The sequence below is a fragment of the Ictalurus furcatus genome, chromosome 27 (assembly GCF_023375685.1).
Source record: "Ictalurus furcatus strain D&B chromosome 27, Billie_1.0, whole genome shotgun sequence".
Classification (NCBI taxonomy): Eukaryota; Metazoa; Chordata; class Actinopteri; order Siluriformes; family Ictaluridae; genus Ictalurus; species Ictalurus furcatus.
The window spans coordinates 5,636,789-5,662,709 of record NC_071281.1 but is presented as its reverse complement, the minus strand read 5'-3'; the positions used below and the strand labels follow the sequence as shown (position 1 = coordinate 5,662,709).

The following is a 25,921-nucleotide window of genomic DNA, read 5'->3' as shown; positions in this document are numbered from 1 at the left end:
CTAGCTGCACAACAATATAAACAAAAATGGGAGCCTTAGCATGCTGTAGCGTTGTGATGACATGACTCGATCCTTTACAGTGACATTCCTTCAGATAGTATTTGAACATTTGATATATGTCCGCGGTTTTTGATGTGAGATTTGCAACAGATCTGAGGATTAAGCAGCGGATGTGAAATCTGTGATGAACAGTAAGTATGCGTGTGTGGTGTTTGTTAGCTAGCATTAGCAGGACAGCGTTAGCAGTGATGTTGAGTTTATTCGTTCAGATTGGTTGTGTTTGTGTGCACGGTTCCTGTTGGGATCAGAGAAGAAGACATTAGTTGATATGGAATGTAACTCAAATGTGTTTCTAGTGCCCTGACAGATCAGGAGCCCTGTAATGATGGATATCCCATTACTGACATGCTGTGTGTTATTGATGGCTGTTGTACAGTACACTGTGGGCAGTCTGGGGTGGAGCCAGGGAATGTTCTTTATGAGGACAAACGCCATCCAAAAAAGTCGTGATGAGCATCAATTATACTCTGTGGAATCAAAACTGCAGACCATTTGTTTACATAACAGCTGACTGGTCCTAGAGTAACCCCCTGTACGTACTCTCACTCTTTCACTCACTCACTCACTCACTCACTCTTTCACTCCCCCACTCACTCTCTGTCACTCTTTCACTCACTCACTCACTCACTTACTCTCTCACTCCCCCTCTCACTCTTTCACTCACTCTTTCACTCACTCTTTCTCTCACTCTTTCACTCACTCACTCTCTTTCTCTCTCTCACTCACTCACTCCCTCACTCCCCCACTCCCCCTCTCATTCACTCACTTTCTCACTCGCTTTCACTCACTCCCCCACTCCCCCTCTCATTCACTCTCTCTCTCTCTCTCATTCACTCCCCCACTCACGCTCACTCCCCCAATCCCTCTCACACTACCCCTCTCATTCACTCACTCTCTCATTCACTCACTCCCCCTCTTTCACTCTCTCTCTCTCATTCACTCCCCCAATCCCCCTCTCACTCCCCCACTCCCCCTCTCACTCCCCCACTCTCTCACTCCCCCACTCTCTCACTCCCCCTCTCATTCACTCACTCTCTCACTCTCTCTCTTTCACTCACTCCCCCTCTCACTCACTCTCACTCACTCCCCCACTCCCACTCTCTCTCTCTCTCTCTCATTCACTCACTCTCTCTCTCTCTCATTCACTCACTCTCTCTCTCTCTCATTCACTCACTCTCTCTCTCTCTCATTCACTCTCTCTCTCTCATTCACTCATTCACTCTCTCTCTCTCATTCACTCACTCTCTCTCTCTCTCATTCACTCACTCTCTCTCTCATTCACTCACTCACTCTCTCATTCACTCACTCACTCTCTCATTCACTCACTCACTCTCTCATTCACTCACTCACTCTCTCATTCACTCACTCACTCTCTTTCACTCACTCCCCCACTCACTCTCACTCCCCCAATCCCCCTCTCCCCCTCTCATTCTCTCACTCACTCTCTCACTCCCCCACTCCCCCTCTCAGTCACTCTCTCTCTCTCTCTCTCATTCACTCACTCACTCTCTCTCTCTCATTCACTCACTTTCTCACTCTTTCACTCACTCCCCCTCTCATTCACTCCCCCACTCACGCTCACTCCCCCTCTCATTCACACAGTCACTCTCTCTCTCATTCACTCACTCCCCCTCTCACTCACTCTCTCACTCACTCACTCCCCCTCTCATTCTCTCTCACTCCCCCTCTCATTCACTCTCTCTCTCTCATTCACTCACTCACTCTCTTTCTCATTCACTCCCCCACTCACTCTCACTCCCCCAATCCCCCTCTCACTCCTCCACTCTCTCACTCCCCCACTCTCATACTCCCTGTATTGCACGGACAATAACCCGAGCTCAGGATCAAACTGGGACTCTGGAGCTGCTGTAACGCACATCATCCAATTATTCAGCTAATTCACCGCTTTCTGAGTTGACCTGGGTGTGTTAGAGCAGGGAAAACACTAAAATGTGCAGGACAGGGGGTACTCAAGGACCAGGAACCTTTTCAGAACCTGTGGTCTAGACAGATCAGCCAAATCGTCTCTGTTCAAGTCAGTTCGTTTTATTATTGGCATGGTAGCTACAGCAGATCCAGCATTGCCTGAGCACTAAATAACAAAGCAATGTTCATACACATGGTAAAACAAACGACTACAGTCATTCTGTTACCCGTTTGTCTTTCAGGCTCGGGTCATGATGGACAGCGATCTGAGCCCACAGGACAGGAAAGACTTGGACAAATTCATCAAATTTTTCGTCTTGAAGGTCTTTATTACCATTGTTTACTTCCTAACCATGCTGTGCCTAATCTATACCATACCAAAAATTACATTACTGTCAAGAAAAGTTGTGATGAAGTGTGTGTGTGTGTTTGTGTGTGTGTGTGTTTGTGTGTGTTTGTGTGTGTTTGTGTGTGTTTGTGTGTGTGTGTGTGTGTGTGTGTGTGTGTAAATAGACAGTGCAGGTGATAGTGCAGGCTCGTCTGGGCGAGAAGATCTGCACTCGCTCCTCCTCTTCCCCCACAGGCTCAGACTGGGTAAACCCTGCACCCTTTCTGACATTGTTGTGGATAGAAACGTTTGCCCTGCATCTGATGTGTGTGTTTTCTTCACTCAATTTAGTTCACCCTGGCAATTAAAGACATTCCAGAGGTGACCCATGAAGCTAAGAAAGCTCTGGCTGGGCAGCTGCCCAGTGTCGGGCGCTCCATGTGTGTGGAAATTTCCCTGAAAACATCAGAGGTAAATGTGCCTGTAAAAGAACATGATGCTGTGTTCTCCAGCTATGAAGTCAGAGATGGTGATTCTTCCTGTCCTCTAAAGCATGCTGGAGAAGAAACAGATATGATGTGGGAATTCTGCTCTGACCTTTTTGATGGCGTGAATCTTAACACAGACAATAAGATATAATAAGGAGCCAGAGAGAGTTTGTCGTTCAGCTGTCCTCATGCTGTAACGTTCACTTTTGTGTTCATTTGCCAGCCACAGCATAATACACTGTTTTTCAGGATGTACCTCTTTATTAGGAATACCAGTACACCTACATATTCATGCCGATATCTAATCAGTCAATCATGTAGCAGCAGCACAATGCGTCAAATCCTGCAGATACAGGTCAAGAGCTTGAGGTAATGTTATGTTCAGGTTTAATGTGACTTGAAAGTCAAGTTTTTTTCTTTATTTTGCTTTTCAGCAAGCGTTCGTTTGATGTTTAAAGTGGAAAACTGAACTGATCGGTCCAGAATGTTCTACTTTTGCCTTTAGGTCATTGGTCCGTACCTTTTCTCGTCTCTCTGTTCAAAAGCGTGACTGATAATGTAATTTTAGTGCAGATAGTAGGGCTACAATTATTAACAATTATTTTAAAACAGATAATCATTATTAATTTTTTTATTATTATAATTTTTTTATTAACCGAGGAATTGAATTCTTTTTAAAATATCGTAAAAAACAGCAAAGGTTTTATTTAAGTCTTTTTTTTATAATTTTTTAAAAATTTTTTTATTTTGCAGCATTTTAGTCGACTAATACAGAACTCTGAACTTGACTTAATTAAATAATACGTCTCTAACTGCAATATATTACTGACATCTACCTGATAATATGTCACAGCATGCGAGTGTTATCTAGTGCTTGTGTCATCCAAATGAGACACCTGAACTCACACAAGGTGACAGAATTCCCTTACTTACTGGTTTTGCGCACTTACTTTGCATACAAGTCTTATTTGCATTTCAAGCCCTGATTTGTTTAAAAACCAGAAAAATTTGGGGGAAAAAATGGTAAATCGTGGTGAATCATTTTTGGTGTGGAATCGACTCCAAAGCTTTGGGTTTGACTCTGTCTTCAATGCCAGGAATCAGTGAATCGATCCTTCTTATGTGATCCGAAATCAGGATGAAGACTTGATGACTAATCCCAAGATAAATTAAAACTCGATTTTGTCTACAGTGCCCTCCACTAATATTGGCACCCTTGGTAAATATGAGCAAAGAAGGCTGTGAAAACATGTCTTTATTGTTTAACCTTTTGATATTTTGTTTAAAAGAAATTCACAAAAATACTCTGCAATTGTTTGATATCCATGAGAGCAAACAAAACACAGTTTTATCAAAAAAAAAAAAATTGTTAAATATTAAAGGGTCCGATAATTATTTGCACCTTTTTAGTCAATACTTTGTGCTACCTCCCTTTGTCAAGATAACAGCTCTGAGTCTTCTCCTATAATACCTGATGAGGTTGGAGAATACATGGCAAGGGATCTGAGACCGTTCCTCCATACAGAATCTCTCCAGATCCTTCATATTTCGAGGTCCACGCTGGTGGACTCTCCTCTTCAGTTCACTCCACAGGTTTTCTATGGGTTTCAGGTCAGGGGACTGGGATGGTCATGGCAGGACCTTGATTTTGTGGTCAGTAAACCATTTTTGTGTTGATTCTGCTGTATGTTTTGGATCATTGTCCTGCTGGAAGATCCAACCACGGCCCATTTGAAGCTTTCTGGCGGCGGCAGTCAGCTTTTTATGTAATATCTGTTGATATTTGATAGAGTCCATGATGCCACGTAGCTAACAAAATGTCCAGGTCCTCTGGCAGAAAAACAGCCCCATAACATTAAAGAGCCACCACCATATTTAACCGTGGCCATGAGGTACTTTTCCATATGGCTACCTCTCTGTGTGTACGCCAAAACCACCTCTGGTGTTTACTGCCAAAAATCTCCAGTAGTGTCTGGCAAACTGAAGATGCAGTTTGTTTTTGGATGAGAGTAGAGGCTTTTTTCTTGAAACCCTTCCAAACAACTTGTGGTGATGTAGGTGACTTCGGATTGTAGTTTTGGAGACTTTCTGACCCCAAGACACAACTAACTTCTGCAATTCTCCAGCTGTGATCCTTGGAGATTATTTGGCTACTCGAGCCATCCTCTTCACAGTGCGTTGAGACGATATAGACACGCGTCCAATTCCAGGTTGATTCATAACATTTCCAGTTGACTGGAACTTCTTAATTATTGCCCTGATGGTGGAAATGGGCATTTTCAATGCTTGTGCTATTTTCTTATAGCCACTTCCCATTTTGTGAATAATCTTTTGCCACACATCACAGCTATATTCCAATTACACATTGTTGTGAATGACTAAGGGAATTTGGCCTTTGTGTTGCCTCATATTTATTTCCTTGTGAAACAGGAAGTCATGGTTGAACAATTTCCTGTTCCTAGTCATGAAGGTGTACTAAAAAAAAAAAAGGAAAATATCAATGGTAATATACTTGGTAATGGTAAGTATATTTTTCTCATATGAATTCATACGGGTGTCAATAATAAAAAAATTTTTTTTTTGATAAACCTGTGTTTTGTTTGCAATTGTTTGATATCCATAAGAGCAGATTATTTTTGTGAATTTTTTTTAGCAAAAGATCAAAAGGTTCAACAATAGACAATGATTCACATTTGCTCATATTTACCAAGGGTGCCAATATTAGTGGAAGGCGCTGTAATATAATCCACAAATCTGTGAAAACGTATTCCATAAATGATAAAAGCATCAGTAAAAAAATTATAACTTTTTGATGAAAGTTAGGAAAGTAACAGCTCTTAAACATTTGAGTGGAGATTTGTTTGCCTTTGAATACATGCACCTGATAAAAGTTTGAACAGTATTCAGAATATAAAATTCTCACAGCCCCATTATATACACATTAGGCGTGTTATTTTTTTCCCGCGATGGAAGAAAAAGATAATCTGTTCTAAAAGCTGTTAAAAAAAAAAAAAGTAATGCATAATCAGTTTATAATCCTATCATAACACACTGAAGCTTTGCACTTCTACTGGAACTTGCGTTAGTTAAGTTAGCAGCTCCAGTGACGTGATATTTGTCCTTTTATTCCGGCACCTGACTTGGATCTTTCATATCAGTCACACAAATCATTTTTCTACAGCCAATTCCTATGCTGTAGTTCTGATTAAAATCACTTTAGGTGCTTTGTGATTAATGATTCCTCTCATTTTCTCCGGAAAGCCCTGTGCTGAGGTGTGAGTCAGAGGTTTAATATACAGGAGCTTTGTTTTATAACAACACAGAAACAAGGTTTCGGTGCGGCTGTTACTTTCCCTTTTCAGGACACTGACGTTTGAGCAGTCTGAAATAGAAAGAGTTTTCTTTCACGAGCAGGGTGGCATTCCTACAAAGGGAATGTGAGAACTGTTTCGCAGTATGACGTAATTGTCCTCTGTGCAGGGGGATTCAATGGAGCTGGAAACATGGTGCTTGGAGATGAACGAGAAGTGAGTCATTTTCCACTGATCACGTATACAGCTGTATACCACCTGACTTTATAGTTCACGTTATACTCTTCAGTAACTGTACTGAGTGCCGACTGTGAAAGAATTCACATTTGATTATTTCAGGTGTGAAAAGGACATTAAAGTCTCCTACACGGTTTATACGCGTCTGTCCCTGCTTCTCAAATCTCTCCTGGCCATCACGAGAGTTACTCCTGCCTACAAACTGTCACGCAAACAAGGCCACGATTATGTCATCCTGTATAGGTATAACACGTATACACGCATCCACCATCCACACGTGATTCCTTTTATACGCTTCTTTAAGCTTGATTTATTTACAGTTGATGACTCAGCATTGATCCGGTCCTTTAATTATTGCCTTTCATTGGCAGGATATATTTTGGTGATGTACAGTTAACAGGACTTGGTGAAGGTAAGACTTTCAGAGCGTTGCAAGGTATGTGATTACATTCTGGATTATTTGGAGTTCAGACTCTCACCTACTCTCACTCGCACTCTCACACTTACTCTTACTCTTCTTTACGCTTTTTTGTACAGGTTTCCAGACAGTACGTGTAGGAGTTGTAGGTACTCCCATAGGAACCCTCACACTCTCCTGTGCATACCGCACCAATCTGGCTCTCATGTCCTCCAGGTACACACCGCCTCTGTCTGAATCTACACAAATAATCCAAAAGACAGCTAGATTCACTTTCAAAATGTAAACAACATACAAAGAATTCAGATAAGGAAGGAATAAAACACACGTTATGGCATGTGCTATAAAATGAATATATGGTGTGATGCAATGTGATGCAGAGTTACTGATACCACCCCGAAGTTCATTACTTTTCTTATAACAGCAAGTGTTTCGTTCCTCTTGCACCGCAGCAGTTTGCCAACAGTTATCTTTTTATTTTTTAAATGAAAAACATGTCATACTTTTGACTCTTTTATAGTTGGACGATGTTGTGGAACATTCAGTACGTTAAAATCCGATATGAACCCGATCAAGATGATACTCTGATTAAGAATCTAGCTTGTAAACAGCGATTATTGATGACCTTAATCCAATTAAAGTCACACTCGAAGTAAACACAAATCGAATTAAGAATGTGGAGTATTCCTGTTTTAGTCACATTTTCGACGTGCATTACAGACATGTACACACCTTAATCACACTATTAACATCGTGTGAGAGTTTTCACCGCATTTTGCGACAGGACACGTACACACACGGCAGTGCTCAACCGTTTGATGGCAAACGAGAGCTGCATCCGAAACCGCGTACTTATCTGCTATATAGTAGGTGAAAGACATGTATTTCTATGTACTACAGTATGTCACAAAAGTGAGTGCACCCCTTACATTTTTGTAAATATTTGATTATATCTTTTCATGTGACAACACTGAAGAAATGACACTTTGCTACAATGTAAAGTAGTGAGTGTACAGCTTGTATAACTGTAAATTTGCTGTCCCCTCAAAATAACTCAACACACGGCCATTAATGTCTAAACTGCTGTCAACAAACGTGAGTACACCCCTAAGTGAAAATGTCCAAATTGGGCCCAAAGTGTCAATATTTTGCATGGCCACCATTATTTTCCAGCACTGCCTTAACCGTCTTGGGCATGGAGTTCACCAGAGCTTCACAGGTTGCCACTGGAGTCCTCTTCCACTCCCCCATGACGACATCACGGAGCTGGTGGATGTTAGAGACCTTGTGCTCCTCCACCTTCCGTTTGAGGATGCCCCACAGATGCTCAATAGGGTTTAGGTCTGGAGACATGCTTGGCCAGTCCATCACCTTCATCCTCAGCTTCTTTAGCAAGGCAGTGGTCGTCTTGGAGGTGTGTTTGGGGTCGTTATCATGCTGGAATAATGCATACTGATCATGCTCTGCTTCAGTATGTCACAGTACATGTTGACATTCATGGTTCCCTCAATGAACTGTAGCTCCCCAGTGCCGGCAGCACTCATGCAGCCCCAGACCATGACACTCCCACCACCATGCTTGACTGTAGGCAAGACACACTTGTCTTTGTACTCCTCACCTGGTTGCCATCACACATGCTTGACACCATCTGAACCAAATAAGTTTATTTTGGTCTCATCAGACCACAGGACATGGTTCCAGTAATGCATGTCCTTAGTCTGCTTGTCTTCAGCAAACTGCGGGCTTTCTTGTGCATCATCTTTAGAAGAGGCTTCCTTCTGGGACGACAGCCATGCAGACCAATTTGATGCAGTGTGCGGCGTATGGTCTGAGCACTGACAGGCTGACCCCCCACCCCTTCAACCTCTGCAGCAATGCTGGCAGCACTCATACGTCTATTTCCCCAAGACAACCTCTGGATATGACACTGAGCACGTGCACTCAACTTCTTTGGTCGACCATGGCGAGGCCTGTTCTGAGTGGAACCTGTCCTGTTAAACCGCTGTATGGTCTTGGCCACCGTGCTGCAGCTCAGTGTCAGGGTCTTGGCAATCTTCTTATAGCCTAGGCCATCTTTATGTAGAGCAACAATTCTTTTATTCAGATCCTCAGGGAGTTCTTTGCCATGAGGTGCCATGTTGAACTTCCAGTGACCACTATGAGGGAGTGTGAGAGCGATGAGACCAAATTTAACACACCTGCTCCCCATTCCCACCTGAGACCTTGTAACACTAACAAGTCACATGATACAGGGGAGGGAAAATGTCTAATTGGGCCCAATTTGGGCATTTTCACTTAGGGGTGTACTCACTTTTGTTGCCAGCGGTTTAGACATCAATGGCTGTGTGTTGAGTTATTTTGAGGGGACAGCAGATTTACACTGTTACACAAGCTGTACACTCACTACTTTACATTGTAGCAAAGTGTCATTTCTTCAGTGTTGTCACATGAAAAGATATAATCAAATATTTACAAAAATGTGAGGGGTGTACTCACTTTTGTGAGATACTGTATATAGTAGGTAAGTACGCGGTTTGGGACGCAGCCCACGGCTTCAAGCAGTCGTCTATTTGCACGTATAGCATGACAAATAATTAACCGCACTTGAAGCTTTCGTAAAATTAAAAATGAAACACTCAAAACTGTATACGGTGCCATAACGAAGACCAACTGTATGTTGATGCGTGAAATTCTGGAGGGACGCTGGATGGTGTGGCGTGGGGACGTAATGACGTGTGCTGTTAATCGATCTATGTTCTATAACATGTAAAACAGGAACATGAAAGGAGTATTCTAAACTCAACTCAACTCACAATATTGTCTTACTCAGAATAAGGTCAATAATTAGATTATTGCTGTCCATGTAAACGGAATCATTCACAATATGTTTCTCTCTTTTATAATTAAGACTTAATAAAAAAAAATACTCTGTCCTGTCTGGTGAAGCGTTTCCTATGGTCGAAAACTTAAATGTTACTTAAAACGACTGATACCCGAGACTCCTTCTGTGAATGTTAAATAAACCTCTCCTTACAGAAAGTGTCAAGGATTGTACATAGTTTTCTTCAATTCCAGTTTATTATTAGTCTTATTGTTGTTGTGTCCACCATGCAAGGTCTTGTGAACGAGGTGTTACTATAGAGAAGTGTTGGAATGAGCGCGTTAATGTAAAGCTTGCATTTATGTTATAGTCGTACATACTGTCAGAGCTGCTCTACCCCTTCTGGCCAATAAGATTCACGACTTCAACAGCGCCATGGTATACGTAATCATAAAATCGCAAAAATTAAAGGAAAACTCCTGCGTGTTTTTTTGTTTGTTTGTTTTTTAAAGTCTAATCTCTATCCAGGACATCTGTAGTGTATATGCAAAAGCTGAGAGTTTCAGTATGTTCCCCGGTACTGAAAATGGAATATAACGTAAGTCTTGTTGATTCGAAACACACGTAATGAAAATCTGTCTGTCTGTAAACATCTGAAACATTATAACGTGAATACAACCATTACATTTTAATAAGGTCAGGATGAAACAAAGGAAAAACTTCTTACCCTAGCTGTTCTCTTGTAGTCTTATCAAACTTTCATAAAACTCTTGAATACATTAGTTAATTTATTCTTTCATTCCTTTTTAGTAACCGCTTTATTCTGGTCGGGATTGCGGTGGGTTTGGGCATGAGACAGGAATACACACTGAATGTGACAACAGTCCATCACAGGCCACAACACGCACACACACGTTCACACACTCATTCACACCTTTGGCAGTTTATCTTAGCTAGTGCACCTACCAGCATGTTTTTGGGAGGTGGGAGGAAACCAGAGAACCCGGAGGAAACCAGAGAACCCAGAGGAAACCCACACACAACTCTGCACAGACACTAAACTCAGGGTTGAAGCAGGGACTCTGGAGCTGTGAAGCGACAACACTATCCCTGGGGAATACAATAAAAATATAATTCCAGGTACACTGCCAGTCAAAAGTTTGTGGACACGTGACTGAAATGTTTCTCATGATCTTAAAAAGCTTTTGATCTGAAGGTGTATGATTAAATGTTTGAAACCGGTGTTGTAGACAAAAATACAATCGTGCCAACATATACATTTCTTTCATTAGAAAATAACATTTCATTTACAACTAACATTTGTTTAAACGGACGACTCGGAGCGAAATATTCTGAAAAGCAGCCAGTAAGAGTCCAGTGTAGGTGGGAACTCCTTTAATACTGTTCAAAAATCATCTCAGGGAAATTCCTCAAGAAATCTGTCGAGAAAATGCCAAGAATACATTTCTGGAAATTCTAGGCAAAAAGAATGTTTACTTTGAAGATGATCCATCCATCCATCCATCTTCAACCGCTTACTTCTTTTCAGGGTCGCGGGGAACCTGGAGCCTATCCCAGGAAGCATCGTGCACAAGGCGGGGTACACCCTGGACAGGGTGCCAATCCATCGCAGGGCACAATCACATACACATTCACACACCCATTCATACACTACAGACACTTTAGACACGCCAATCAGCCTACCATGCATGTCTTTGGACTGGGGGAGGAAACATTGAAGATGATAAAATACTAAATTATTTAGATTTATTTATTCTTTTTTTTATCACAACATAATTCCCATAGTTCGAGTTGTGTTACTCCAGAGTTTTGATAACTATTATTATTCTAAAATGTGGAAAATAAAAATGAAGAATGAGTGTGTCTAAAGGTTTTTTGTGATATCCTCATGAAACCAAACCCACACATATAGTGATTATCAAAGCTGCCTCACAGCTTGTTGTTCCCCGGTTCAATCCTGAGCTTACTGACGGTTACTGTCTGTGTGGAGTTTTGTGGAGTCCATTTGGGTTTCCACTTAAAAAAAACATGCATGTAGGTGGATTGCTACTCTTAATTGCACGTAGGTGTGAATGTGTGTGTCCCTGCGATGGACTGCCGTCCCATCCAACGTGTAGTTCTGCCTTGTGCCCAGTGTTCCCAGGATAGACTCAAGATCCAGCTCCACTCTGACCAGAATAAAGCGGGTATTAAAAGATGAATGAGTTTTTCAGCTGAAAAACTTTTTCTGAAAAAAGCTGACAACCCCCCCCCCCCCCACACACACACACACACACTCCTGATACATGGTACTCCATGTATCAGGAGTGTGTGTACCATGTATCATGATACATGATACATGGTACTTGCTTGTATCTTTCTCATTTGTAAGTCGCTTTGGATAAAAGCGTCTGCTAAGTGAATAAATGTAAATGTAAATGTAATGTAATGTACTCCTGGTACATGGAGATTAGTATGAAAACTGCTACGGTATTACTTTAAGTTACTACTCGGATGTTACGAGTCTCAGCTTTTCACCGCAATAATGTCTGCTCGTGACTCTAATCCTGTTTGTGTATTTAGTGTACACTGTGTAGACGTCGTTACTGTCTCATATGCACTTCTACTTCAAAAAATACATTCTCCAAGGGTTCTCTGGATGGTTAATAGTTCTAGTTGTCTAAATGGTTTCTACTTGGAATCTTTTCATGAGTAGAAACTGAGTATTTATCCTTTTAGTGCTGTCTGTTTTGTCCTGTGTATGCAAACAGTGTTGTGATGTTCTTAGAGGCAAAGAATTTTTGCTTCATGGTAAACTGATCAAATGACGATCAATTGAATTGAGTTGTGTTGGGATCGCAGGCAGTTTGAGAGGACGGGCCCCATCATGGGGATCATCATAGACCACTTCGTGGAACGTCCACTTGGGAACACGGCCCTCATGCACCCCTGCAACTACAGGTGCTTGTCTGTTTACATTACAGTTCTGTAGGACTGGCTCGGATACGTGTTAGTTTGCACAGTGCAAAACTCTTTTTTTTTTGGTTACTGTGGTTACCTTAGTTTGACATGTAGCATATAGTTAAAGCAATAACCATGGAGAAACTTCATTTATTATCTTTTGTTTTTGTTTATCTAGACTTTCATTTCATGCTTTCTTTCACGATTTTCTTATGCACAAATTTGTGTAAATACAAACGAGTCAACTCTCTCACTCTCTCAGAGCTCCAGGTGAGGAAGAGGGAGGGGTTTACGCTGGAGTGGAGGATTCACAGGAAGTGTGCACCACCTCCTTTTCCACTTCTCCACCTTCTCAGGTAGTCAAACACATAAAACATTTCCTTGTAGTGTGTTCAGCTCCTCATTCAACACCGTCACAGATGAATATTCTCACATTCGCACAGGAATAAAACTGCACGTTTATGTAAGAATTTAACGGGTAATTCTGGGGAAATTATCAGGAGGCGAGTGTGTGAATTTAAGCGGATACTTTACTGGGTAAAAGGCACACTGTCACATTTTGAGACGACTTCGAGAAGGCAGCATTAGTGAAAAAGGAGACTCAGTTGTTAATCCGACTCGAAGTGTTTGAAACGTAACTTCCACCAAAGCTACACGAATTCTGAATATTAGTGTTTGTAAGGCTTCTGAGGGCAGTTTCACGTCACACTGTCCAATACTGAACATGTCTCTGTCCCTCATTCTCAGTGTGTCTCCGTGCATCTTGTACAACCCCAATTCCAAAAAAGTTGGGACACTGTGTAAAATGTAAATGCAATGATTTGCAAATCTCATAAACTCATATGACATTCACAATAGAACATAGAAAACATATCAAATGTTTAAACTGAGGAAATGTAACATTTTAAGGAAAAAAAAGTAATTTTGAATTTGATGGTCACAACACTTTATAAAAAAAAAAAAGAAAAGAAAAAAGTTTCAGTTTTTCCTTAAAATGGTCCATTTATTTGGTTTAAACATTTGATATGTTTGAGATTTACAAATCATTGCATCTGTTTGTATTTACATTTTACACAGCATCCCAACTTTTTTTGGAGTTGGGGCTGTAGATAAAAAAAATTAATTTCATATAATTTCACCAATTCACCTTTGAACAAATTCAATCTTCATCTCCTAATCTCTTCTTCAGTGGGTTTTTCTTTCTTCTCATCCTGTTAGTGTGGCGTGTTTTCATTTCTCTTGTTGCACCCTCTTTCTCCTCTTTTCCTTTGTGTGTGTGTGTGTGTGTGTGTGTGTGTGTGTGTGTGTGTGTGTGTGTGTGTGTGTGTGTGTGTGTGTATGCGCGTAGTGTCCGTGTACAGTAAGTCAGGCACATAGTAAAACTCCTAAACCTGCTCTGATGGCCACTCTGAAGTTCCCCGTGATGGGGCTGGGCTTCTCACAGCAAGTGAGTCCATGAGCGTGTGTGTGTGTGTGTGTGTGTGTGTGTGTGTGAGAATGTGTAGGGTTAACATAAACAAGAAATGTCGCCTCCAAAACTAACCGATTATTAAAAGCAGCTGTGAATTAATTTTCCAACACTTGTAACACTTTCCTCTAATTGAATCCCAGTTTAGTGTGAAAAATGGCAGCTGAAAGCTTAAATTCACGACTGACTATTGAGCTATAACAAACTGAAAATTACACACCCATAGAAACAGAAGCCTGCGCTAACATCCTCTGATCGTTACACAGATAAAGTAGACCTCAGTGGTCTGTTTTCTCTTTCCAGTCTATCACAGATTTGTTTCGAGCAGTGCTGCCATTAGCTTCAGCGTGTTCTATATTGCAGGCTAGTTTCTTGGGGGGTGGGGGGGGATGATAAACTGCAGGACAGATAAGCAGATGTTATTGCGTGCACTTCTTTTTTTTTACATGTGCTTTGATACATGTAGTAACCACTATGCCGTAATGGAGGAGACCCAGAACTCAAGGGAGACAAGCTTTTTAGAGTTTGATTTGGTTTTTATTTTTATGTCTCATATTCAATTACTTGCACACTTATAATTGTCTATAAGTATCCATTGAAGTAATATCTTAAAGAGCAACTCCAGCAGGGGGCATAGTCTGATATCAAACCCGCTGACTGCCCTGGTGTAGAGGGGGCTCACCTACAGACAGAAACCCCATTATATTTATTCACCAGTAGAAGCTACACCTATAGAGGTGCAACCGGCGCCATTTTTATTCAATTTTAACTTTAATAAGCTTCTTTTTGGCGCTCATTATGCTTATTTTTACAAGTTAAAAAACTTTTTATTTGATCGTTTGCAGTGCTGATGCATGTTTATAGTAATCTGATGCTCCAATACAGACAACTTGCATGATTGATTTACTTTTTGATGGTGTCCCAGTCAGTTTGAACTGAAAAGCTTTACCTGCAAAATAATTGAAGATTATGGCTCCATTTCTTAATCTGTGTTGGGATCAGACTTCAGCTGATGCAAGGAGTTTTAGTTGATACTCATTGCTGAAGAATAATACTGGGTTGGGCTTAGAGGTGATGACTCGTGTCAAAGCGCTGAATAAAATGCATGTAACGGAATATTACTGTTTTAAAGTCAGAAAATCTGAATTAAAGATGATTTAATGAGTTTTTATTTTTCACATATACGCACAGTGAAATTCTTTTCTTCGCATACCCCAGCATGTTAGGAAGTTGGGGTCAGAGCAAAGGGTCAGCCATGATACAGCACCCCTGGAGCAGAGAGGGTTAAGGGTCCAACAGTGGCAGCTTGGCAGTGCTGGGACTTGAACCCCCGACCTTCTGATCAGTAACCCAGAGCTTTAACCGCCAAGCTGCCACTGCCCCCTTTTTAAAATTTTTATTTATTTATTTTTTATTAAATGCAGTTTAAGATCTTATTTTTATCATATATTCCATGAAATTAGCTGGAGTTTCTCTTAATTTACGCACTACATTAGGTATCCAGGTACGGGCAGACATGTTAGACTGTTCACATCTTAATACAAGTGCAAGTCAAAAATACTCTCAAACCTCCTTGTGGTTAATTTCCCCCTCTCCTATTTGCCCTGATAACCTAACACTAATGTTTATCCTCTCGCACCTTCTCTCTACTCTTCACTCTGCATGTGTTTCAGATCTCTCACTTCCCGTGTGTGTGTGTGTGTGTGTGTGTGTGTATTCTGCTCATTCAGATATTTTGTTTCATAGTATGAAAATGGAAACTGAAAAATGACTGATTTCATTCTCTTTTTTTTTTTGTTTTAGAAAATTGGAAATCCTTTATTAATTTGTTATCCAGTTCCTGGTATGATGTATAACACTGGAGATTGTGAACTAGCGTAGTATTTTGCACCTCTTCTTAATAAGGATGTGACATGGAAATTGATTTAATTGCTTAAAAAGAGGATCCGTAAACATTGTGACTCATTTAGTCTAATACAGTTTGGTTTTCCTGAGGTCATATTTAACTAACAGTGCCTTTATTATGCCAAATCTCAAAATTCTGACCATCACAGTAGTGGGATACTCGGCTCTCTGGGGCATGAACTCCATTTGGAATAAGAAGCATGATGTTAATTTCTGTTGAACATGAATTACTGGATGCTCGAACTGATCTGGTGTTTCTCTGGATTCAGATTAATGTTAGTATTCATCAATCCCAAACTTGTTTGATCTTAATTATAAAGGGTTGCACGTTTTCATTCCAGCTCGACAAAAGCCACATGGCACACAACTCATGAGTCGTTTGGAGATAAATTGATTAAGCAGGTGGAATCAGTTGTGGCTCCTGATTGGATGGCGTGAAACCTGCAGTAATATAGTCACTTGTATATAGGCTTGGACTCACCTGATCACACCTCAGAGTAACACTGAGTGTGATGCAATTTTGGTCCTACTTATAGACACACGAGTAAAAGTGATGACACATGAGTAACTTGTATGGGCAAAGAGGTCGAGAGTCATCCTGATTTCTTCTGTTTTTGTGTATATTTCATACTAAATTGTTTCAGAAATGAAAACAAAATCTAACATAAAACAAAGGCAACCTGAGTAAACACACAATAGTTTTAAATTATGATGTTATTTATTGAAGCAACAAAGTTATCCAATAACAACTGGGCCTGTGTAAAAATGTATTTGCCCCCATAGTTACTAATTCCCCAAATCTATTAAACTGCATTTATAATGTTGTTCAGCTGGACTAGACGCAACCAGGCCTGATTACTGCAAACCCTGTTCAATCAAATCAACACTTAAATAGAACTTTTTCAACAGCATGAAGTTGGTTAAACGATCTTACCCAGTAACACACTGTGCCAAAATGGAAAGAAATTCCAGAAATGAGGAGGATGAAGGTGATTAAAATACATCAGTCTGGGAAGGGTTACAAAGCTATTTTAGAGGCTCTGGGACTCAAAGAACCACAGTGAGAGATGATGTATCCAAATGGAAAAAGTCCGCACAGTAGTGAACTTTCCCAGAAGTGGCTGACCTTCCAAAATTCCTCCAAGAGCACAGCAACGACTCATCCAGGAAGTCACAAAAGACCCAAGGACACCATCAAAGGACCTACAGGCCTCTCATCAATAAAGGTCACTGTTCATGACTCAGAAAGTCACTGGGTAAAATTGGCAACCATGGAAGAGTGGTGAGGTGAAAACCACTGCTAACCCAGAAGAACATTAAGACTCGTCTGAATTTTGCCAAAACATCTTGATGATCCTCAAACCTTTTGGGAGAATGTTGTGTGGACTGATGAGTGGAAAGTGGAACTGTTTGGAAGACAGAGGTCCCGTTACATCTGGTTTAAACCAAACACCAAATTCTACAAAAAGATCATCATACCTACAGTCAAGCGTGGTGGTGGAAGTGTGATGGTGTGGGGATGCTTTGCTGCTTCAGGGTCTGGGAAACTTGCAATAATTGAGGGAAACATGAATTCTGCTCTCTACCAGAAAATCCTAAAGGAGAATGTCCGGTCTTCAGTCCATTAGTTTAAACGCAAGCGCAACTGGATTATGCAGCAAGACAGTGATCCAAAGCACAGGAGTAAGTCTGAGTCCTAGAAGTAAGTGAAAGACTGACCTCCAGTTATCGAAGCGTTTGATTTGCAGTTATTGCTGCTAAAGGTGGCACAACCAGATTAAAATTTTAAGGGGGCAATTCGTTTTTCACAGTGGTGGTAGGTGTTGGACAACTTTTTTTGCTTCAATAAAAAAAAACTGTATTGTGTGTTTTACTCAGGTTGCATTTGTTAGGGCCAGAGCACCGATGGTGTGAGGACCCTATTGTATCTGCTTCGTTTATTATTTTTCTGCATTCTTTTCTGAAATGAATCACATTTTTGAGGTCCTAAACGTATTCGTAAACTCACAAAACTTTGCATGTGCGTCAGAAGTGGCAAAAATTGACATCTGATACAGTTTTTGGAATTAGTGTGACATAATGGCTTGATAGCGGCACCTACAAAATTTCAACGATGTGCAAGGCACTACGTTTCACCTACACATACGAAAATAGGTAGGCACGTGTAACATGCCAATACGTACAAAAATGTCTCTTAGAGCCATGTCCTAAACCCAACAGGAAGTCAGCCATTTAGATTTTTCTCTTAAATTTTTGCTCAGATTTTGCAATTTCCAGGCCTCTTACTCCTCCTGGAGATTTCATCCGATCATATTCGGTCAGTCTCCTCTAAAGGTCTTGGCGATGCTATATTGCTAAGCTTTTGAGTTTTCGCTGCATGGCGTGGCTGTGGCGGTCTCACAAAGTTCAATGTTTCACCATGAAACAGGAAGTTGTTATAACTCATACGTACAATGTCCAATCTGCTCCAAACTTCACGTTTGATAAAAGTCCCGGCCCGAGTGCATTTACATGTCAATATTCAGTTATAGTCGTAGCGCCACCTACTGGCAACAGGAAATTACGTTTTACATTGTGATAGACTCCTAACAACATATAAGTGCTTAAAAAAAAAAAAATGGAGTGGCGTTCCCCTGGCAGAGCAGCCCCAATGTGCACCAGGGTGAGTGGGCCCATCCATCTTTGCTTGCAGCTTTAATTTTATGTTTTATTTCGTTTGAATATCTAAAACTATTTAGTATTTCAATATATGATTTCCATTTCCTATTATGAAACAAAATCAAATGGCCAGAATAGATCAGTCTGTTACTATTCTGTTTGCACAGATTGGATTTTTGCCACTTTTATGGTCTTAATTATTTTTTTTTTGATAATGTTTTTAATATTTAGCTGTATTTTCAAATACTAAGTATATTAAAAGTGTAAATTAATTAATGAGCTTTCAGGTTTAACCGAGTAATAAACAAGTAGTGTCTCTCTCTCGCACGTGCTCTCTCGCTCTCTCTCTCTCTCTGTCTTTCTCTCTTTCTCTCTCTCTTTCTTTCTCTCTTTCTCTCTCTCCCTCTCTCTCTCATTTTCTCTCTTGCTCTCTCTCACTCTCTCTCCCTTGCTTTTGCTTTCATTCAGCTTTGCACTTCTCGTCTGTCATATCAGACTCCTCTCCTCGGGCCAGTAGATTTGTGCCATCCTACTAACTGCACTGCTGCTGCCCACCCACACCAGGTACCACAGTAGCACACACACACGCATACCCACCCCTACACACGTAAGCAGGTCACACAGTGTTTATTCACACAGTGTTCTAGTTTAGTCAACTAGAACAGTCACAGTAAAATTCTTGCATTAGTGTTTGTATGACTGGTTATTTGCTTAATAAACTTAAATCAGCTGAAGCAAAAATTGCTTTATAACTAGTTTTTAAATTTCATCATTTATAATGGCACAATGATAATTCACAGTGTGGGGAAAATGGGAGAATATTATCCACATGCTAAAACCTCTTATGAAGTTGAACCCTATCTGTTTGTTATGGATGGGAGATAAACATCCCACAACACATGATATTGTTGATGACAGAAACCTCAAGCCAGCCAGACTACTATTACTTGCTGGAGTGTCTGGTACTTTTTTCTCAACATATGTGGCGAATCATTTACTTTTATTTTGACTACAATTTTTACTCCTTATTAACTGATTCAAACAAAGCTCTATGCGTTGTAAAGACTGGATTCCGTGCCCCTGTATTAGTCCAATGACTAGATCGCACTCCAAAAATGTCATCGTGTTGCAGAGTTCAAAAGTTTGTTTTTTCCCTACTGGTATGATGCATGAAAGTTATAAGAATCGGTCTGATTGTGACCTTAAAGATTCTGAAGGTTGTAGCCAGAAAAGTGTACAAAAGATATCAGATGGCCTGTGAGTGGAACATCTGGTGTTCAGGTATAACCAAAGTGAGTATGACACTTGTAGATTATCTCTACAGATTGCTGTTCCGGGGAAAGAAGGTGGAGTCCCGCAGGTGCTGGTTCAGCCCAGTCATGGCACTCAGGCAGACCATGGGCGTGTCCCGTCCTGCCCCTCAGCAGACACGCCCCATCCTCCACCCTCCAGCAGCAGGTAAAGGCATTTTACTTGACTTTGTTTTGAGCTAGTCCTTTCTTTGAAATATTTTTTGTAATAGATATTTATTTGTATAAAGTAATATAGTAATTTACTGTGTTTATTTAATTTAATATGCAGCCAAATGTAATGGCTGTTGGAATAGGTATTTTCACAGTGTGTTTTGTGTGTGTGTGTGTGTGTGTGTGTGTGTGTGTGTGTGTGTGCGCAGCGGCGATACAGATGTGTTGTTGAGAAGTGAAGGGAAGAGTGTGTCCCCTTCAGATGCCCCCGAGACAACCTTCACCAGGAAAGTGGGAGCCTTCGTCAACAAACCCACCACACAGGTGAGAACACAGCTGCACAAATAATTCAGAAATCACGTAGGGAGATTGCGTAAACCGCCTACTTTGTGATTTGTGTAGGTGACCACTGCCAGTCTGGATCTGCCGTTTGCTGCATTTGCTCCCAGAGGTTATGACCTGGAGGAGAACGACCCGATGGTACAAACACGATGTGAACAAACGCACGAATGCCCACACAGACTTGGCCATGTGATCAGCAGTCGGTCATCACCTCTAACTGATTTAAAACTAAACATCAAAGCATTAGTTCTCCATCTGGAGCAGGAAAGATGGCATAATCCTGCCTCATCTCTTATTCTTGTTTATATTACTGTTATTTAAGACAAATCTAAGATGTTTTTGATGCTTTAAGATCAGTGTTTTCAACCAAATCAGAGTGTTTCTATAGTTGCAAAAAAAATTATTCAGCCCCCACTGCAAATCATGTTTATTGTAGAAATGTACAGACTTTCAGCTGTTTGAAATGAACAAATCAAACAAAAGCAACTGAAATAGTTCAACACAACAAATGCTTCAAGTGGTTTCCCCAAATTCAACTGAAAATGCAACTTATAATGACTTCTCCAGTTTCAAAATTATACAACCTCTTCACGGTAAGCATCTTTAGTACCCAGTAGAGCACCTTTTTGCTGTTATGACCTGTTGCAAATGACATGCAGAGCCAGACACCAGCTTCTAGCAGTGTTCCTGAGGAATCTTAACCCGTTCCTCATGAGCAATGGCCTCCAGTTCAGTAATGTTCTTGGGTTCGTGTGCTGCAACCGCCTTCTTCAAATCCCACCAGAGATTTTCTGAAGGGTTCAAGTCATGTGACTGTGATGGCCCTGTAGAATCTTCCAGGACGACTTCTGCAATCAAGCCTTGGTGGAATTTAAGGTATGCTTGGGATCATTGTCCTGTTGGAAGGTCCATGACGTTTTCTCCGATACAGCTTTTCACGACAGCTTCCCTTTTTTTTGCCCCGTCCAGGTATTTCATGTATTTTTGCCCTAGCCAGATCAGATATTTCACGTGTTCCAGCTCAGGCACACCTGGTGCAACTAATGAAGCCCTTGATTAGTTGTGCTGGAGACAACACCTGTTTTGCATATGTGTGCTGTTGTGAGGGATTTTGTTCAGGGGTTGTATAATTTTGAAACTGGAGAAGTCATTATAAGTTGCATTTTCAGTTGAATTTGGGGGAAACCACTTGAAGCATTTGCTGTGTTGAACTATTTCAGTTGCTTTTGTTTGATTTGTTCATTTCAAACAGCTGAAAGTCTGTAACTTTTGACAATAAACCTGATTTGCAACAGGGGTTGAATAATTTTGATTGCAACTATATATACATACACAGGTTGGCGGTACTTCCGGGTGGATAACTCGCATCAGCAGCGAGCGTAGCATAGTTTTAAAGTTTGAAGTAGTGATAAGAGACTGAATGAAAACATTGTTGATATAACAGTGAAATCATCCTGTCTTTGGGGCTGTGGTGTGCACTGTACTCCAGTACACAGCTGATTAGGTTTAAATTCATAGAGTTTTTGCCAGCTTTGTGTGATATCTTGTTGACTCTCCTCTATCAACCTGATCTTTCAGTTCCATTTTACAGAAAACCGATCTGTTAAATTTGAGTCTATCTCCATTAAACTAATAAGACATGTCCATATCTTGCTTTACTCACATTTGAGCTTCTTCTGCTGCCTGTTGCTTGCACACGCTTTGTTTAACAAGCTTAACCGTCCAAAATCGCTGCGTTCATCTACACAAGACGCTGAGTACTATTTAAATAACTTCAGCATTGATTTTTCATTACCTACTTTAACACCCACGGTCCTGTTAATTGATACAAGTGAATGTGATCGAGTATTCCCTTTGGGATCAATAAATTGTTATCTTTTCTTTAACATGGATTGGAATAGATTTGGTAGAATACCAGTTTGCTAATATCAATGATAACGACATTTTGGGCAAGTCAAACTGTGAATATTTAGAAGTATGTAATCGCTCAATATTTGGTACTTGGTATGTTGATATTTAATCACAAGATCACAGAAAGCATTCAGGTATTTTTTCCAGTATCTTGCTTATATCAATGCAGCGCTATCCGTGTTCTCCATCCAGAAGGAAGTTTGTTGCTGAGGCATAACAATGATTTGGCCTTTTGCTGTAACATTCATAGCTGGCATGGGTCAGTTGCTAAATACACAACATGAGAGTTAAAGGCATTTAGTGTGTGTGTGTGTGTGTGTGTGTGTGTGTGTGTGTGTGTGTGTGTGTGTGTGTGTGTTCAGGTACAGCCGCCATCATCACCCACCCCCTCCTCTCCATTACAAGACAGTCTTCACTCACAGAGCTCCAGCCAGAGTGGAGGCCAAGCACAAGACGATTTTGTCATGGTTGATTTTGTAAGTAACTCACTTTAGAAAAAACCCTCCACACATGAGATGTATTACTAACACTTAGGTATGTCTTGTAGAAATACATTTAGATTTAAAAAGACTTAAAGCCTGTACTGTATTCTAAACACAATCATGGTGTCTCTCCTCGAGGGTGATACTACTCCAGATGTAGTCTTTAAGTCCCCTTGTATTTTTAAATATACTTCAAAAAATATATAGACTTTGTGAACACCCTTCATGAGCTAATGCAAAGGTAAGTTGATGTTTGGTCCAGGAGGCATTGGTAAATGATTTATTGATTTGATTGATTTTATAAAAAAAAAAAAAAAAAAACCAATTGGAAGTACAAAGACACCGATCATCCTGCTCAAAAGTTCAAACCACCCCCCCCCAACCCCCGGGCTCTTAATGTATCTTGTTGCCTTCTTGAGCATCAGTGAATGTTTGCACCTTTTGTAATAGTCGTGTACGAGTCCCTCGGTTGTCCTCAGTGTGAAAAGATGGATCTCAACATCATATAGCCACTGTTGGAACGGTTGGCACTGTTGTGTCAAATATGCAGAATATGATGGAAAAGTAAAGAATGTGCAGGACCTGGGGGATTTTTCTGAAGAACAGTGGGCAGTTTAACTGCTCAGGACAAACAAGGGACTCATGAACAACTCTCACAAAACATAAAAACAGTCGCTGATCATCCAGGTAACGACACACGGGATTAAGAATCAAGGGTGTGTAAACTTTTGAACGGGGTAATGTTTATAAATTCAGCTATAATCTTGTCTTGTGGACTATATGTAAACATCTATTGTGTGAAATAGCTTATTCAGGACAGAACAACAACATTAAGAACAACAACAACAGTAATTAAACAACAACATGGGATTTTTATGATCCCTCTTATTTTGTTAACAGTATTAAGATTTAGCAGATTCTGCAAGGGGTATGCTTTTTGGGGCACAACTGTAGATAGTGTTGCATGTTGCCATGATAAAACACAGACTGACTGTGTGTAGTACGTGGAGTAACCATTTCAGTGTAATGAACTATTGCTAGAGGTGGAATTTTATGTAGTGAACACGGACAAGTGGAGTGATTCTTCAACAAGTGGAATGTACCAGTGCTGTAATAGTAAATACAGTCCGTACAGGATTTCAGAGAGTTTTCTTGTGATTGTTGCGGCCAAAAATGCTGGATTTTGCTGCGGTTATTTAAAAACAAAAAAAAAATTATTTTCTTTTTTTGCGGAAAAGTACTTGAATTGGTGAAACTGCACTTGCATGAAATTGTCCTTCACAGTGTTGTTTGTTGGTAAATGAGACCTTTTAGCTGTACTCGTGATCGACGCATGTGAATCGAAGAGGGCTTTGACCGAATGTGCATTGTGATGCATCACATGACCTGTCTTGGCCCAATTCTGCTCCTCCGAATATTGTGGCATTTCCTTGAATTGTATTTTTGTTGTTTTTTTTTGGCGCTAATTTCTGGCGAAATCCTGGTGGGATTTGTACATATCAGCACTCTTGGAACGCCACTTTTCCAGTCACATTACTGGACTGGAACTGTTGTATTATAATATTTTAGAGCCATGAGTTCAACAGTCCTGAACTGGTATTGTGTTGGACTCTCAGCAAATCAATCCACCCTAGAGAATCTGATGCAGTGAAATTAGAAATCAAATGTGAGATATGGACTTTATACAGTCCCTACAGGATTCCGTAACTTTGCGATCGCAGAAATGAAAATCAAAATCCAGCAAACGCTGCAGTATTTGGAGGAGCTTGCAATTTTTCAAAATTACCGCAGATTTTTTGAAGATTTGGGTCATGTGACGTCATCACAACGTGCATTCAGCCAATGCCCTCTTCAATTCATGTGCGTCGAACATGAGTACAATGAAAAGTTCTCATTTACCAACAAACATCACTGCGAAAGACCGCGCAAAACAATTCTGTGTGATTGCAGTTTCACTAATTCAAGTAGTCCTTTGCAAAAAAGCACAAAATTCTAAGTTGCATCACAAATTTTGAAAAAAGCCAAAGCAAAATCCAGCATTTTTTGGCCGCAACAATCACAAAAAACTCATCTCGTGAAATCCTGTACGGACTGATTATAGTTTTATCTTTGACTTTTATAAGTAAAAGTCGTTTTGTTTGCTTTGCAGAAACCAGCGTTCTCTAAGGACGACCTCCTCCCGATGGACCTGGGCACTTTTTACCGAGAGTTTCAGAATCCTCCCCAACTCACAAGCCTTTCCATCGATGTCAGTGCGCAGTCTATGGCTGAAGACTTGGTGAGGAAGACATTAGGACTGATTAAAGCTCATCTCAGCGTAATTGTGAACACAGAATACTTACCATAGTGTTGAATAGGAGTCCTTTATCAACTGTGCATTTCCTTGCATGGCTAATAAAGGACTTGTGTCCTAAATGTAATGTCCTAAATGTCCTACAGAGTTTATCCAATAATGGTATGTTTTATTCTGCAGGACTCTCTGCCAGAGAAGCTGGCCATCTACGAGAAGAACATTGATGAGTTCGATGCATTTGTGGACACACTACAGTAGATCGCAACTGAATCAGAATACTCTTAAGAAAGTCTTTCTTTTTTTCTTTTTCTTTTCTTTCCTTCAGCCAAAACATTATATGGCTGATTGCTTTGGGGTTTCCTGCTCATCTGATGTTTATTGCCTACGTTTAAGCCATCCGCTGTAATATTTAAAGCTCTTTTCTTTGCATCCACTTCCTGATATTCTTGAGCATGATTCATGATTCCAGCCTGGACTTTTGTGATGTTTTAGGTAAATAGTTAATAGTAAAAAAAAAAAACAAAGCCAGTAGTTTTTAAAACATGTTCATCTGGGTTGTCCACTATTGGGATTTAGTTTTTTCTTTCTTTCTTTCTTTGTCCATCAAAAACCCATTTAGCTTCTTGACAAACCCAAAATGTCTCAGTGGAGAACCCATGGAAGATCAGACCCTGAACATTGTAGATCCTTTTTCGTCGGATTACTTCAGAGTTGTGTTTGAAAGGTGGGGTTGGTGTGGAAGGACCTTGGCAGGCCCAAATGATTGTGATAAATGTATATAGTGCATACTTCTTATTTAATTCTATAGAGTACTGCCAAGAGCTAGAAGCCCACACCCATCTGATATGA

General features: G+C 40.5%; 1 protein-coding gene across 6 annotated transcripts; it reads left to right on the top strand.

Moving 5' to 3' along the window:
• The first annotated feature begins 17 nt into the window (after nucleotides 1-17).
• Nucleotides 18-25,596, top strand: atg13 (ATG13 autophagy related 13 homolog (S. cerevisiae)). Of its 6 annotated transcripts, none has more exons than XM_053616832.1 (18): nucleotides 18-191; nucleotides 2,229-2,309; nucleotides 2,500-2,580; nucleotides 2,666-2,785; nucleotides 6,283-6,329; nucleotides 6,453-6,593; nucleotides 6,722-6,762; nucleotides 6,888-6,984; nucleotides 12,452-12,550; nucleotides 12,813-12,906; nucleotides 13,899-13,997; nucleotides 19,050-19,145; nucleotides 19,906-20,039; nucleotides 20,254-20,368; nucleotides 20,447-20,524; nucleotides 22,660-22,773; nucleotides 24,929-25,057; nucleotides 25,253-25,596. In XM_053616832.1, the coding sequence occupies exons 2-18, from the start codon at nucleotides 2,238-2,240 to the stop codon at nucleotides 25,328-25,330; spliced, it is 1,635 nt and encodes a 544-aa protein (XP_053472807.1). In that variant the 5' UTR covers nucleotides 18-191; nucleotides 2,229-2,237; the 3' UTR covers nucleotides 25,331-25,596. The 6 variants fall into 6 exon arrangements, with proteins under 6 accessions (XP_053472807.1, XP_053472806.1, XP_053472810.1 ...); XM_053616831.1 differs by having other exon boundaries at nucleotides 6,722-6,786; XM_053616835.1 differs by lacking the exon at nucleotides 13,899-13,997 and having other exon boundaries at nucleotides 19-191.
• The last annotated feature ends 325 nt before the right edge of the window (nucleotides 25,597-25,921 follow it).